At 43.1% G+C, this 16,301-nt stretch overlaps 1 protein-coding gene across 1 annotated transcript in view; it reads right to left on the bottom strand.

Moving 5' to 3' along the window:
- AHRR (aryl-hydrocarbon receptor repressor) overlaps positions 1–16,301 on the bottom strand; it is a 137,510-nt gene that overhangs the window by 83,068 nt on the left and 38,141 nt on the right. Inside the window, exon 3 of the mRNA XM_006021494.2 lies at positions 7,305–7,486. Within this exon, the coding sequence (XP_006021556.1) occupies positions 7,305–7,486 (182 nt within the window). The remainder of the gene's footprint in view (positions 1–7,304; positions 7,487–16,301) is intronic.

Raw genomic sequence — 16,301 nt, 5'->3', positions numbered from 1 at the left:
TTCCTGCTGCTTCCAATCAGCTAGAGAGTAAAGATTGTCTCTGCGTGAAGAATTTGCATGTTACTTTAAAAAATAAATCATTCCAATTTGGATCCAGCTGTTAATTCCCATGGAAACAAAATAGTGCCTCAATGGGGTAATTAATGAGACCTCTCTGAAAGAATTTCAATCAATTTAAATCAATTTGTAAGAATGTCTTCATCTTATAACCTCTGAGTCTGAACATTGTCTATTTTGGCTGTTGAGGGCCAACAAGCACAATATTGGGTCCAACATTAGTGAGGACTGTCAATACTTTCCATATGGTGAAAGAAGCCACAGCATCTTGGTGGTTCTCAGAAATCCATTATGGAGCCAAGATACAGGATAGAAAATTACTGCTGTTTTCATTTTTATTCTGATTTTTGCCCACTACACTGTGTGACATGCTGCGTGTATGCATAAGTAACAGTCTCTGCCTGTGTTTATAGCAATGGACAAAGACAAGAGGCCAGATTCCATTCCACTTATTGGGCATCTAAATGGACTAAAGTGCCAAAATGTGAGTTTATATCACCCTGTTCATGTTCCTGTAAATCTCTTAATGCATTAACTTTTGTGATACACTATCATCTGACTTTTAGGATTCATTTGCAAAAATAGTGGAAAGGAGGAAGACCCATCAAACTTTTGTATGAATGGTTCTTCAGGGACTGGAGAAGGGTGGAAAAGAATTGCGCTTAGCTACCTATGTCCATTTCCCCACCTAAGAAGTGGAATAGTACCTGCCCCATATTAGCATATAGAAAGCACAACCTGACCCAGATTTTCAGAATTAGGCTGTTTAAATATTTCTCTGTTTTCTAAAAATGGAGGGCCACAATCTTAGTCCAGGTTATAAAATGTCCAGAGGGCTGCAACATGTCTTCCCTGCATATTTGGGTGGGGTCACATAGAGCAGCAATGAATGCATCTGAGCTGAACAGAATCACTTAAGTGCCTAAACCCACTTATAGGTGTATCTGTGCCTTATAGGTGGAATAGAATCTGGTTCAGTGTGGTCATCCTGACTCTTTTCTATTTGTACACTGTTTTTAATAGTTATTTGTGAGGTTTTGTTGATTCATGTGCAGCCCTGAAGAGCGATGGATAGAACTCCTTGAGTGTACCCACTCTGACCATTTTGAAAGATCCTAGAGGGTGATTTTTTGTCCTGCCCCATGGGCTTCAATATATTCAATTTGCTGGTGACAGCCAAGTCTATGAACACAAGACTGCAAAGGGCCTCTTGGGTGATCAAGTTCAGTTCCCTGCTTTCACAGGCAACCATTTGTTCATGGAATCTCAAAGATTTTCACTTCAAATCCTCACACAGAACTACCAGGCACAATACCTGAAACACCAACAACCCATGACAACAGGGATTGATAGCATTTTACAGTGGTGGGCTGTTGCTTGCAACTGTGAGTTGCTGATCTCTTCCCCCACTGTGGGTCACTGCTCCCCTCTACAGTGTCTCCCTCTTCAGTCCCCAGGCCACCTGCTGCTGCTTCTGCCAGACACCACTACCTCCCCAATGGCAGTGGGCAGGGACAAATTCAGTGCCACACTGCAGGGCAAAGAAGGGGGACATGCCAGGCTGAGCTGTGTGCTGCCATCTCATATGCCACCATTGACCTGGTTCAACCATTTAACGGCTCTGATCCAACCCATGGGCCATAAGTTGCTGGTCCCTGGCTTAAAACATGTCACAGGTAAAAAGCAGGGGAGATGAAAGCATTTTCAATATCCTGCCACAGCAATGATAGGGAAGTAGTTTATTCACATATACTTGTAATATCCTAGAAAAAGGTTCTTGTCCCATGTTATAGAGGAGGCAAAAAATCTCACAGTCCTTGATAGTCTGACCATGGGGAAAATACCTTCCTGACCAAATTTAGTGAGTGATATGATCCTGAAAGGAAGAGCAAGACCCTCTAGCCAGGAATGACTCGGCCTACATATCCCTCTTGTTTAAACCAGTTGGAAGAGAGGAACAAATAAACTAATGTCTATTGAAACATGAAGCACGGAACAGAACTGGCTGCCTGAAACCACATTTAGAATAGACCAGTTGTTGGCAATCTTTTCTAGATGCAGGCCAGAATGACTTAGCTCAGTTCAGAGGAAGGCAGATGTGCAGGTGCTATGCCTGACTACCACCACTTCTCCCCATTGGCATGAGAAAAATGCCTACTTCCAGGACTTCTCCCTGCCATGGCAAGGGTGAAACGCTTGCCACTGAACACCACTGAAGCCCTACACCTGTGAGCTGGATCCAATGGCTCTGCAGGCCAAATGTGGCCTGTGAGCTATAGATTCCCAACTCCTGGAGTAGACTTTTTATATTAGTCAGCTGAGAAAAGCACCTGGAGGACTGATGCACATTTTATCATGCTTCCACAATGAAGGAGTGCAACCATCATCTGTAACATGTGTGCACAAACTAGAAATGTTGGATCCTTTATGCCTCTAGTTGTAGCCATGGTCAAGAACACTTGCTTCTACCCCCACTGTGATGGGGATGACTTCCTCTCTATCATGAGCTTTTCAATAGCTATCCATTCCTTATCAATTACAGACTAGTCTGGTATAATATACTTTACATAGGGCTTCATGTTGAGACCACCCCGCAAGTGATGCTGTCTAACAGCTCATACTCCAGTTCCTAAAAGTTAATCTATGGAGACCATTAGACTAGTGATTTGGCATGTGTGCTGGATTCCTACAGGTATGCAGTTGTAATTCATTGATGACGCTAACCTGCAATATCTTAAGGGGTTTAGAACCCAGTTGCTTTAACTTTTTTATATAACTGCTTGTCTCCTTTTGATTCACTGTATATCTAAGTATTCTTAGGTAATAGACATTTGAGTTTGCTGATAGTATCAGCAAAGGTAGACTGAGTTTTCTAAAATTACCATTTTTAACAAAAAAGTTAACCCAAAAGATCATTTTCAACATTGCTTACCCATCCAGTTCTTAGGGTTTCATAGAGTTTAGGAGACAGTTCTAAGGAGAGCTCTAGAGAACAATAATATGCTATCAACATGAGTCCTAGTCTGTGTAATCATGATTTTTGACTATGTTGGTACAAGTAGAGCTGCTACAAGTAGATACAAAGCAATTAAATAATTATGGGCTATTTACTTTACTTGTAGATTTCTGAAAAGGCTGTTCTCAATGATCGCTTATGGTTTTCCACCAAGGACAAAATACCGTAATGTCCCAGATCATTCCCTTGTCTGAACCATGGGAAGGCTTTACTATTTGGAAGCAAGAGCTCATTTGGGACTAGGAACCTATGTTGCTCCTAAATTTGGCAGATCAAGAGAAAGGCCCTGTACCTCTGCATTGGCTCTGAGACCTCCAACTCCGCTTTGAGACCTTTGGTGAAAAGGCTCTTTAGAAAAGGTAATATGGCTTGGTGCTGTAATAGATTGGCTGGAGGAAAAGGGAGTATATCCCTACTGTACATGTAGTTCATATATGCCTTCTACTGTCCTGCTTCATCTCTCTTACTTGCATATCACAGGGCCCATAGTGGGCTGGATCCAAAAAGAAGTTCCCCTAAAACTCGTTTCCACCCAAAAAGGGTGTGCTGGGACATTCATTTGTAGACACCAGGGATGACAATCTGGAGCATTGTCTTTCTCATGACCATAAGGTGCCTGCCATAAACTACTCTCATTTTACTATAACAACTATATTAACTTGGGTCCTGTCAGGCACCTTAGTTTCCCAGAAAAAGGTCTGTCAGGCTACAGTGACAACAATGAACGAGATAGCAATTGTCTGCTAGCTTGTAGTAGTAAATAGAAAGAGTCAGTTAAAGCAGTCACTGATTCCTCATGTTTCAGTTTGTTCATTATTGACATACTGTAGGCATTCAAGAGGATCTGATGAATAGCAGCATGATGCACATGCTTTATTTCCTTGGTTTTTAAGATTAACATTTCTTGGCAACCTAACAGTGTTATATTCCATCTTCTGTAGGTAATAATTTCTGATGGTGGAATACCCAAACACTTCATTATTAAAAGAAACTAGAACAGTCTGAAAATTTGGAAGAATTCTTATTATATACATCAGCACATGCACATTTGGTTTTGATCACACAGTATGCCAGACAGCTACAAAAACAAAGAGTAGACCATTATAGATTTAATAACACTTGATACTTTGGATTTCACTTATCCTGAACGAAAGTGATCCCTTTGGCTTTTCATGAAAGCCTATTCTCTGTTGGGTATACAGTAAATGTGGGTAATATCACCCTACTGCTTTACTATTACTGCATACTTAAGGGAATACTATCCACTTCAAATCTAGTCAGTTGCAAAAAGTGTGTTAAAAGTAGTTGCAGATATTACATATCCCCCAAGTTCCTCTCCTAATTTCATATGGTTTTACAATGACATTTTTCTCCTTTCCAAAATGTGTTTTCATCCCCTCATTGCAAGAAAAAACAATACAGGCAACCTCCACTTAGCACTCTTAAATGGTTCCTGAAAAACTGAGTGTTAAGTGAAACGAGCATTAAGCGAAACCAAAAGTATTTGACAACCCAAGATGGCGACCACAATTGTTTTTAGTGACCCAAGATGGTGACCATGAGTGTTATAACGAAACACGCCGACTACTAAGTGAAATAGGGTATCAATTTCCAATGAGCGTTATAGCAAAATAGCGCTAAGTGAAACAGTAGTAAGCGGGGGTTGCCTGTAAGCAGCATAAAGAAAACCAATGATACCCAAAGCAGTATGCCACACACAAAGTAAATAAATTGTAAAACAGAGAAAATTATATAATTTAAAAATGTTTCAGTTATAATAACTCTAGATCAGGAGTCAACAACCTATGGCCTGAGAGCACAAAGGTCTGACATGAGATGGGGTAGCATGGGAAATTGGGTGGTACATAGCTGTTCTGTGCTGCCTGTTCCTTCCCACTGTACCTCCCTCTGCAGCCTTCTCTGCTGCTTTTTTGAGCCTTCACTCACCCTTGCTGCAGCAGAACCAGGGATTGGAGGCAAGGGGTAAGCACAAGTGACTTAGGGCGCTTGTACACATGATGGGGTTTAGTACTCAGGGTTTTACTCTATGCCCTCTAAATTGAAACGGTAGGTTTTGAATTGAAAACCATTTCAGTTTTTCTGTCACATTACAGTGAGGGGCCTGATCCTATCTTTTTTTTTCTGTTAGAGTCGGTGCCTGCCCATAGCCAGAAGGTGAGCTGCCAGTGGGCCGAGCGGCCCCTGAGCTGTGAGGGATCCTGGTCCTTCTCTCTGTGGCAGTGGGGCCGCCTGGGCAGGCTGCTGGATGGTCAGGTGCTGCCCCAGTTTGGAGGCAGCACCTGGCCCAATTCAACTGTTCCCCAACCGCAAGCTGGGGCAGCACCTGGCTCACTAGCAGCCAGCCTGGGTGGCCCTGGGGTTGCTGCTGTCACAACCCAAAGTTGTGATTTTTTTGTTTGTGTGTGCTTCGGCACTGCTAAATTATTTTTCTGCTAAATTGCAGCTTCTTTGCATGGTGGGGTTTTCTGCTGCAGAGAAGAACCCCGGTGCAACGGAGTATTCCCGCCAAATTTGTAGCTTTTTTTGCATGGTGCATTTCTTTTGTATCCAGGAAATGCACGGTGCAAAGGAGTTCCCGCCATTTGTATGAAGATTCGTGCCACATTATTGGCTGATTCTAATACATGCACACGTGGCGGCTAGCGATTGGCTTGCTAGCTGTATAAAGAGCTTGGGTGGTTTACGCCCAAGTTGGAGAGAGAGCAATTGGAGTTCGAGAGGGAGAGCGTGAAGATCTCTAAGCGCTGCAGATCCTTACGGACCCAACACTTTTCTTAAAAGGCAATAGAGGCCTGATTACCAAACCCGCGGAGCTTCAACAACTCCGGGGAAAAGAACGAACAGCCTCTAGCCTCTCCCCGTCGCCAATAAATTCCTAGATGTATCCCTTCCTGTACAAGAAACTACTAAACCCGCGGAGCTTCAATAACTCCGGGGCAAAGAAACTACCGAACCCGTGGAGCTTCAATAACTCCGGGGCAAAGAACGAATTGTCGTAGTCCTCTAACGAGGATTTAAGCGGAGCTGAACCTGGAAACAGCAGCTCAGGGGCCACTCGGCTCGCCAGCAATTTGCCCCTCCTCCCATCCCCAGCTGTAGGAGAGGCAGGAAGGCCCCACCCAAAAACAAATAAAAAATAGGATCAGGTCCCTCTCCACTTCCGTAGGCTCCTGGGGCAGTGTAGGAAGGCAGCAGGAGGGCAGCTGGGTAAGGAGGCAGGAATGGTGGAAGCCTAGGCTGGCTGCTGGCTGGCTGGGTGCTAACCTAGCTCGGAGGCAGAACCACCCGATCCAACGCTTCCCTGAGCTGAACTGGGCTTTCAGTGCCCTGTGCACCATCTCCACTGTCTTCTCCGACTGCCCGCAAACCCATTCACTCTCCTACCGCCTTCCTCCACTGCCCCAGGGGCAAACCAGCTGCAGGAACCTGCTGAAAGCAGAAGTGGCAAGGGGCCCAATCGTTTTCTTCTGCAGAACCTGCCTGACTCTCCTGTGGCCAGAGGGTGAGCCAATAGCTGCAGCATTGCAGTTTGCAATGTTGCAAACTAACCTACATCGAGATGTAGGTTAGTTTGCAACGATGCAAATTCATTTAAACCCCCAAAACTCTTGCACATGTACAGTTTGATGCCATTAAGCCATACAAAGTGACATTTTTGTCATGTGTACATGGTAATGGCATCATGTGTACAAGTGCCCTTGGGTGCTCATGGATACAAAGGTTTCTGGTCTATACCAGGGAACTGAGTCACAAGCTCTGGTCCATGGCAACAAAAGGTTGCTGACCCCTTCTGTATGTGTTACTTATACGGTATTTTCTTGCATACCACATGCCAGTCCTCCCTGCTACAGCATGGGCGCACCAGGGCTGAATGCTCAAAGGCTGGTGCCAATTTGACAGCAGCTGTGACAGGTTTAAAGTTTGAGTTTAGGAGCGGAAGGGAGCAGGCGAGTGATGGTGAGAACTGAACTTGGCCCCTCCTCCTTCATGCAGCTGGAAAGGAAGAACAGGACCCAACAGCCCTTCCAGAATCCCCATGCCTCCATTTTGGTGCATATATCAGCTTCCTTACTTAAAACACACACCCTGATTTTGGAGGGCTGATTTTTGAGGGGAAAAGTGCATATAGTATGTGAGTAAATGCAGTAATAATGTTTGGTAGTCAGATATGTATGACCTTTAATTGACAGTATATATTTAAGAGACATACCTTGAAAGAAACTTTTGACTCGGAGATAGCTGACGCTGAGGCGCAAGACAGAAAGTTTGTCCAATTTAGATATTATGTCAGGTGGGAAAGGCAGGAGACTGGCTAGATGATCTAATTCAGCATTCAGACGGTCCCTATGTCTCTTTGAAGGATTAGATTTTTCACTCCCAACTGCAGGCCTTCTGTGGGTGGAAAAATGATTATTTATCTACTGTTACACCTCTTGTAGTGTGTTATGACATCTACATCCTATCATCTGATGAAAGATACACATAGATTATCTTCTAGGTAAATTCTGAAATATCTGTCTTTTACCATAGTTATTTTAAAAAAAATTGTGATTTTTTTGTCATCTTCAGCGTACGAAGGCATTAAAACATTGTCCCCCTTTCTCCATCCTCACAGTAGGAAATAGGTGAAGAGATTATCTCTTCTACTCAGAAGTGCATTACAAATATATTGGGATAAAGATGTGCAATTCCCACTTCCTAACACGTCATAAAATTCTGTTTCTCGCCCCCATAGTGTCAGCACGGGAGAGAGCAGCAGGGGGAAAATATTTAATCAGTGAACATAATGAATCAAAGTCTAAGGATCAAACGGAACCCTCCTTGGCCCAGGGGATGGCTAAGAAATGGATCTTTTTGTATTAGTGCACACAAAAGGGCCAGGGAATAGTATGAGGTGTTATTTCCTTGCCAGGACTAAGAACTCTTTTATGTACCTGCAGACAACATGCATTTGCATTCTGTGACACAAGGGTCACAGTCAGGTTTGTGTCTACTTTGCTGCTCTATCTACAGTCCAAACACTATCCCTAAAGCAACATTTTGAAGTTTTTAATCTCTAACATTCCTTGACATTTAAAAAAATGCTTGAAGAAAGGAACTTCAAAAAAGAGTCAACAACACAAGATGGATTAAGAGGGAAAGGTAAAGCCATTTTTTATTTCTGAATTGGTCCCACAAAAAAATGGATTTATTTCCTAAAATCAAAAGCATGAATTTTTCAGCACCAAAAAAACTTAGAACAGATGGATCAATTTACTCTAAATGTGCCAAAAATATCATATCAACCTGGAGACCTTTCACGTCAAATGGGAAGTTGTGGGGATGTTCAATGGAGCAAGAATTAGAGGTTAGACAGGCCAAAATATGGCAACTTTAGCTACAACACTATGAATTCACTACAGGGCAATTCCAGAAGTATGACTATAGAAGAATGGGATCAAATCACAAAGAAGAAGATTTTGCATATTCTTAAATAAGCAAAACTAACCTTGAAGCTAGAGAAGTGAGTGGAAATGCTATAATCAAATCCTTTAAGTCATGTTACAGGCTGCTATGGGAGTTTATATGCCCTTGATATCTCTGTGAAGACACCACACAAAATTACAGTAGCTCTTTATGCCACTTCCCCTCCAGCCCAATCCCACCCATAGTCTGACTATAGGCCAGGGTTTGCAGGCACCCTACTCATAATGCCTTTACCAAAAAATTCGCCACCTCCTTCCTTTCCCTCCTTTATTTGCTAGAGAAGCAAATAAATCCTCTGGTGAAGGCCATAATATGCTTATTTTTACATGGGAACTTTTACACTAATTAAAAATAAAACAAGCAAAGAATAAAAGCCATTCCAAATGAAATAAGGCTCCTTTTAAAAGGCTGCCACTCAAAACTGGAGGGGAGGGGGGCCCTTTGGCCTCACATGGTATTCCAAGAGTGCCGAATAGTCCAGGTGCTGGGTAGCTTGCTCAACTAGTCAGAGCCAGTGTCCAGAAACTGCAATACAGTATGTGCTGCCACCATTGCTCAACCTCACAATGGTCACGCTCAGTTTTTATCTTATTAGGCTGCCAAAATTTTCCTGAGCGACACCAATGCAGGAAGGGGAATGGTGCCTTGTAATGGTTTACATTTGTGGAAAAAGCTGAATGGAATTTCCTGGGACAAAGAAAAGGCGCTTCTCTAGCTTACGGGATTTTCCTTGGCTGAATGTTAAAGGCATGTAGCAGACACTAGAGGCCTGCAAAAAAGAAAGAAAAAGTTGAAAGAATAATTTATAATGGGAAGTCATAGGTATGACAAGTTTCTTTTGTGTTGACTGCACAGTCTGCAGTTAACCTAGAAAACTGCTATCAGAGGTGGGGAAGACTTGGAATGGTCTTCTGAGCAAAGCAGTAGGAACAAAGCACCTGAATCACTGGATAAATTTATGGAAGAGGTGACATGATAGGATAAGGAACTGTTAGCTCAATAATCTGCATTTGTAATGTGTGGAATCAAGTATTTCCAGTCCTTGTATGCAGGTATAGAGGTCTGGTGCAGTCAGTGTCTAGTAGTTCTATGATTCAGGGCTTATTCTGATTATTTGTAGAAGCCAGGAAGGATTTTTTTCCTGTCATGAATGTTCCTGTTTTTTCTGTTTCAGTTTTGCCTTCCTCTGAAGTACTGCGGCACTGGCCACAGCAAAGGCTAGGGCAAGAAGTGAGGGAGATTTGACTAAATGGCACTGATATTCCTGTCTGCTCTTAGAAAATTCAGAGGTTCCTAGGTGAAAAGTCTTGCTCTTCTACTCAGAGTCTTGTTGATCCCAAGATCTGGGTTCAAGAAGGATTTTTTTCCCTACTTCAGGTTCACATAAACTCTGCAGCTTTTGTCTTCCTTTATAGTGCAGCAGCAATGGTCCTAATTAGGAGTCTCTGAGACTATATTAACCAATTACTTTTCAATTATTGCTTTGGCAGGACATTAGCAATGTCCTTGTCTCCCTTGTTTTTGCCTATGGCAGGTAGTAAAGTGTTCTTGGTGTTTTCAGTTTTGTGCCTTGTAGTTGCGTGCAAGGGTTTGAAGTGGTTATTTTGGGGAATCCTTGGATAAATGATTACCTCCAAACACACAGGACTAAAATAGATGATTATATGTCCCTAGGTCCTTATCAAAGGCTGTGGAGAAAGGACTGTTCCTATATCTACTTTAAATGAAGTTCTGGGTAGTAGAGAAACAAAAGTAGAGTGTAAGTTAATTGCAACATCTTATTGCTATACTATCAATGATCATACTACTTATGTTTGCTCTGCTTCTCAGTCACTCAAATTGTGAAGATCAAAAATGTACAGTGTTAGAGAAAGAGTTTTAATTATAACATTTTTAGTCCTCTTCTATAAGTAACTGACAAATATTTATAACCTCAACCAGAATTAAACAAAATGTTCTGCGTAAGAATTAGCAATAAGTAGGAATTAGAATTTGTATGCAATTCCTGAGTTTTCCAGGGAGGTATCACCCTTTAAGAACAAATTCATGGATTAATTAAATATGTGGCATAATAAATTCACTGGAAATGTTCCAGTTCCCTAATCTTTTTGATTAGACTTTGAAATGTTAGTTGCCCATGGGGAGAATTAAGGAAAAAAATGGTCAAGGCACATGGCTTGAAAATGTATCATTCAGGCTTTTAAATTCAAGTTAAGTGAGAATATCCTGGGGCCATTCATAAGGAGTGGCTTTCAAAGAGATATTAATGTGATTGGTGTTCCAATTAACTCATACATTGATGGTGCCCAAATATGCACAATTTTTGACAAACATCTTCCCTGTAAAAGAAAAGGGAATGATGTTCTCGTCATTATTAGTCTTGTTATATATTTTCAGTCTTGAATGTAAATGTTTACTAAGCATATTGTAATGATTTTTAGGGGTGTGCAAAATGGGAGCTATTTAATTTGGATTCGGATTTGGTCTGAATCAGGACAGTGATTCGATTAGTTGATTAAGATCATTGTCCCCAATTCGATTTGGCCAAATCCGAATCTGAAGATTCAATGCTGATTCGGAGAATCACTAATTCGGACATAGACACAGTTTTAAATGTTTTTTCTACATACCTCGAGGTACCAGGCGCGGCTTGTGAACGCTGCAATGGTGGGGTGGATGGAGCGTCCCACAAGAGAGCAGAGGGGCCCCCTGCATGCTCAGCAAGCGAACCCGGAAGTGGACCAGAAGTACCCCGGATGCCACCCCAGACCCAGGAGGCACCAGTCACTGAGCCAGGGGATGCGGTCCCCCCACCCTGTGTGTTCCCCGGCAGACCCAGAAGTGGACCGGAAGTGCTTCTGGCCTACTTCCGGGTCTGCTGCCGAGCACACTGAGGAGTCCCCCACACTCTGGTGGGACACTCCATGCGCCCCAGCATTGCAGCATTCACGAGCAGCCTGCTACCTAGAGTTACATAGAAAAAACATATAAAGCCATGTCTATGTCTGAATCATTGAATCTTTCCAAATCTCTCCGAATCAATTCAGAGGGTTACGATTCAATTTGGAGAGATTAAAGGGTCCTCTGATTCGATTCGGATTTGGAGATTTGGCCACTGAATCGGGCCGCATCTCCACCGAATTGAATCAGGGATTGAAGCTTCGCACAGCCCTAATGATTTTCTCCTCTCAACAAGCTGGAATTTGATACGATGGAAGCATAATTTCTGGGCTAGGAGAGGCAAAGACTTAGACATGTTAGAGACAGCATAGGATCTGGACCAAAGGTTTTTAAAAGTGTGCCAGGCTAGGATGCCAGGCTCATAGTAAAGAAAAACAGTGTGACAACTCCCATCAAGTATCACAGCGATATTTCTAAATTAAAAAAATATGGCTTTAAGCCAATCTGTTTTGGTTTGGGTGCTGAAAAAAACTTTGGTTTTCAGGTACTTGATATTTTACTAAAATGTTTTAAAAAAAATTGGCAGATGCTGTGCAAAATATTTTCTTTAATCAAAAACCCCCATTTTCTGGTTGAGCAACAGGTCTGATGGAAAATTTTCAACCAGCTCACTCCCATGTGTTTGAATTGGCAAAGTAAGTGCCAACACTTGTTATTGTAGACCTATTTTTAATATGGCTTGTTTGACAGCTCTTTGTGGCAAAAAAGAAGGAATAGCTGAAGTATGTAACTGATCACAGCTGGGAGATGAACTGAATCTCACATGTTATCTGGGACACAACCAAGTATGGCAGCCTAATTTCTTGTGTGTCTGGCAGAAGATTGGATAAAAATTCTATTTCCCCAAGCAGTTGACTAAAGTACAGCTTGTGACTAAGTTACCCAACTAACATGTAGCAGAAACTCTATTACCCACTCTGGGCACTACAATTTAGATTCTATTCCACCAGTTAGGTACCTAAGTGTGGTTCTATTTCAACCTGCTCAAGTCTCAAAAAATCTATAAGTCATACAGGGTGTTTGTACATGGGCGAGATACCTGCTCGGATGTATTTTAATTAGAATGCATCAAAGCAGACTTGATTAATCTAATTAGAATGCTCCACCAGCCTCGCCATCACATGTATTCAAAGTCCCCACATTTCAAAATAGCCGTGGGGCGCTTTAACTAAAGCTCATTGTACAAGCTTTAGTTAAAGTGTCCCTGCCACTATTTTGAAGCATAGGATGCTGAATACACGAAACGCTGCAGGTGTTTTAATTAGAATGGCTCCTGAGAGCCGCTCTAATTAAAACGCCCTCCCCACCACCACCCCAGAGCACGTGTATAGACACCCATACTTTTATAATACACTGTCATCCACCCCTTAAGACTGAGCCACAAAAATAACAGTGGGAGAGAACCCAGGCACCTTTTTCATAAAGAGTTTTTCAGGGTCTTGAATAGGACAGAACTGAATTGCACTTAGGCACCTATGTGCATTTACATGCCTAATAGGTGAAGTCGAATCAGGCTCCAAATGCCCCAGTTATAGGAATAAGACCATTCTCCCGAGACATGCAAATGTCTGTCTTTTCCACTACAATTTCTAGGCACTGTTCTGCAGTACTGCAACCTGGCCAGTCATTCCTAAATCCATAGTTTGTACATGTAGCTGGTTGGTCTGGCCCTTTACGTGCGGCAGCCAGCCCTGGGGTAGGGCTCCAGCTGTGAGCGATTAGATGGTAGTTAAAAGCCCAAGTAGGGAGAAGTCAAACTGGGGAAAGATGTAGTTTGTAGACAGGAGGTGGGCTGAAATCAGAGTTTTCCTATAAGAAAGGCCAGGGCTAAAGGACTTCCTGCTTGAAGAAAGACTGAAAGTTAGTGTTTACTCATTTGTTTGTTTGCTTGGACCAAGGAGTGTTGTTTTGTGCTGTGGCTGAGGGGCTCCCAAGGAAATAACACTTGGCAGGGAGGCTGCAGGCCTACACGTCTACTTAAGGTCTACTGTTTTGCATGTATGAATGACTCCTAAGGAGGCAATGCCTATCTGCATGGCAGCAGATACCCCAACCTGCTTGCAGTGTATGAAATTATTTCATCCTAAATGCAAGAATTGTCATAAGTGTTCTTCATTTGACTAATTTTGGACCATTTTCTCAGTTTATCAAGGTCGCTCTGAATCTAAATCTGATCCTCCATGGTATCTGGATCTCCACCCAGCCTGGTGTCATCTGCAAATGTGCTAACTGTGCATTCAACCTCATTCTCCAAATCAGTAATAAAGATACGAAATATTAGCAGATCCAGGACAAACGCCTAAAGAACCCTGTTCAGTATGTCCCCCCGATTAATTATCAGTGGCTTAATGTGTATGCACTGAGCACAATGTTTCAACCGATTATGTATCCACCTTACAGTAGATCCACCTAGACCAGTAATGCTCAACCAGACTGCTTCAGCACACTAGATTGCCATGAGACCCTTTGGAGCGTGCTGTACAATACTAGCATGGTTAGGTGGCCAATACCTACATGATTCACAAGATAAACCCAGAGATTTCAAATAGCTATCCATAGCATCAAAAATATTCTAACCTGTTAAGCTCTTTTGAAGTTTTATGCATCAGAAATATTCCTCTATTATCTTTCCATAATACGAAAACAAGTGAAAGATAATAGCTGGCATTTTCTGAAGGGTGCCATGAGTTTAACAAGGGCTGCCCTGAGTCTAAAAAAGGTTGAGAACTACTGATCTAGACTGTATTATTAAAGAGCATATTAATGAGAACGTAACTGGAGACATTGTCAGAAACCTTGCTGAAGTTACAGTATATCACATACTGGGTGTGTCTACACATGCAATTAATTTGAAGCAACAAACTCCAGGACTGTTCTTTCCCTACCCACAGAGTCTGGCACCTTGTCATAGAAGGAAATCTGATTGGTCAGACATTACACGCTCCTGATAAATTCAGGTTGGCTGTTCCTGATCACCCTGTTCTCTTTTGGGTGCTTCCAGATTGCTTGATGACCTGTTACGTGATCTTTTTGGATACTGAAATCAGACAGATTAGTCTGCAATTCCCTGTATCTTCCTTCTTCCCTTTCTGGAAATGGGCAAATATAGTACCCACATTTCATTGTCTAGAACCTCATTTGACCTCCATGAGTCTTAAAAAAGAATAACCAATGGCTCTGCTAGTTTCTTGAGTATGTTAGGATGAATCTCATCTGGTCCTGCTGACTTGAAACATCTGGATTTTCTAAATAATCTCCAACTTGTTCTTTACTTACTCTGGGCCTGTTATCTTGTCACCTATCCATGCTGCCAGCTGCACTCATCTGTCTTCTGACCTGATTTGTGGTGGGTGAAGTAAAAAAGGAATTAAATACTTCAACCTTCTTGCATCATTCCTTGGGATGTATCAGGGATCAGTAAGGGGCCTATACGATCTTTGGTCTTCTTCTTATTTTAAATATTGTATAATGCTTTTTTTTTGTCCTATGCATCTCAATTCATGACTTGACCTTCCTGGCCTCGTCCCTGGTAACAGAGCCAGGTTTCCATCTTTTTAAAGAGTTTTTGAGCTCACTGAAGAGTATATTATTCTCCTGGCCAGTCTCTGGCTGCACTCCCAATACTTTGGTTCCTCTTATGGGTTACCTTTAAACCATCCTAAATCTGTGGAATGTCAGACTGTCTTAAAGTATGAACAGTTTCAGAGCAGTCACAGGTTAAGGCAGGGGTTGGCAATTATTTCGAGCTGAGGGCCACTTACTAAGTTTTGGCAAGCTGTCGAGGGTCGCATGGGTAGCCCTGCCCCATGACAGGTGCCTTGCCCCCTGGTCACCATCTTGTGACCAGAAGTCCTGCCCCATAACCTCTGACCTTTGCCATCAGAAGTCCCTCCCCTTGCCCCCACAAGTACTCCTTCCAGCAAGGGGTTTCGCCATCTCGGAACCAGAAAAATAACAAATTATATTCTAAAGAGCAAACATCTACAACATTCATTAATTTGATTTCAAAAAATATTTTGTCCTGATTTACATATATTTGTGTAGTGTACATAGAGGTGATTATAAAATAGCTTAAAATAATGTTTTACTCTTATATATTGTGGGTGGGGGGCAGGGACATTGGGGTGGGTATGTGGGGCGTGGGGTGTGGAATCATGTGGGTATGTATGTCGATATGTGGGGTGTGGATGAGAATGGAGTTTGTGGGGGGGGCTGTGTGTGAGGGGGAGGGTGGCTGGGGTGTGTGATGGGGTGTGGGTGTCTGCGTGTATGGCAGTGCGAGGGGGAGGGTGCATGTGTATGGTGGGGTGTGCATGCGGGATTCACTCTATGAAAACACACACACCCTCCCTCTCCTGGCCTCGGGGTACTGGTATAGGTCCTGTGCTCCCACAGTCCGGTCATGCAGCCAGGAGCCACATGGTGGTGGAGTGGCTGGCGGCCAGCAGAAAAGCAGGGAAATATCAGCTCCAGCTGGGGAAGAGTAGGAGTGAGTGGGCGCGCAAGAGCACAGCAGCAGTTGGGTGGAAGCACAGAGCCTGCGCCAGTGTACCAGGGTCAGTGCCGACACGGCCCAGAGCGGGGCAGCAGCAGCGGAGGACCCCTGCGCTCCACCTCCAGCACAGCTGATGCTGGACCCCATGCTCCTGCTGCCCTGCTTTGGGCCCCACTGGTGCAGGTCCTGTACTCCTGCCCAGCTGTCACTGCACTCCATGGGGCCATGTGCTCCCACTCCCCTGCACTTGTAGCTGCCATTTCCCTACTTTCCTACTGGCCACTA

The sequence above is a fragment of the Alligator sinensis genome, unplaced genomic scaffold (assembly GCF_000455745.1).
Source record: "Alligator sinensis unplaced genomic scaffold, ASM45574v1 scaffold386_1, whole genome shotgun sequence".
Lineage (NCBI taxonomy): Eukaryota > Metazoa > Chordata > Crocodylia > Alligatoridae > Alligator > Alligator sinensis.
The sequence above is the reverse complement of the archived record's forward strand: the minus strand, read 5'-3'. Positions and strand labels throughout refer to the sequence as shown.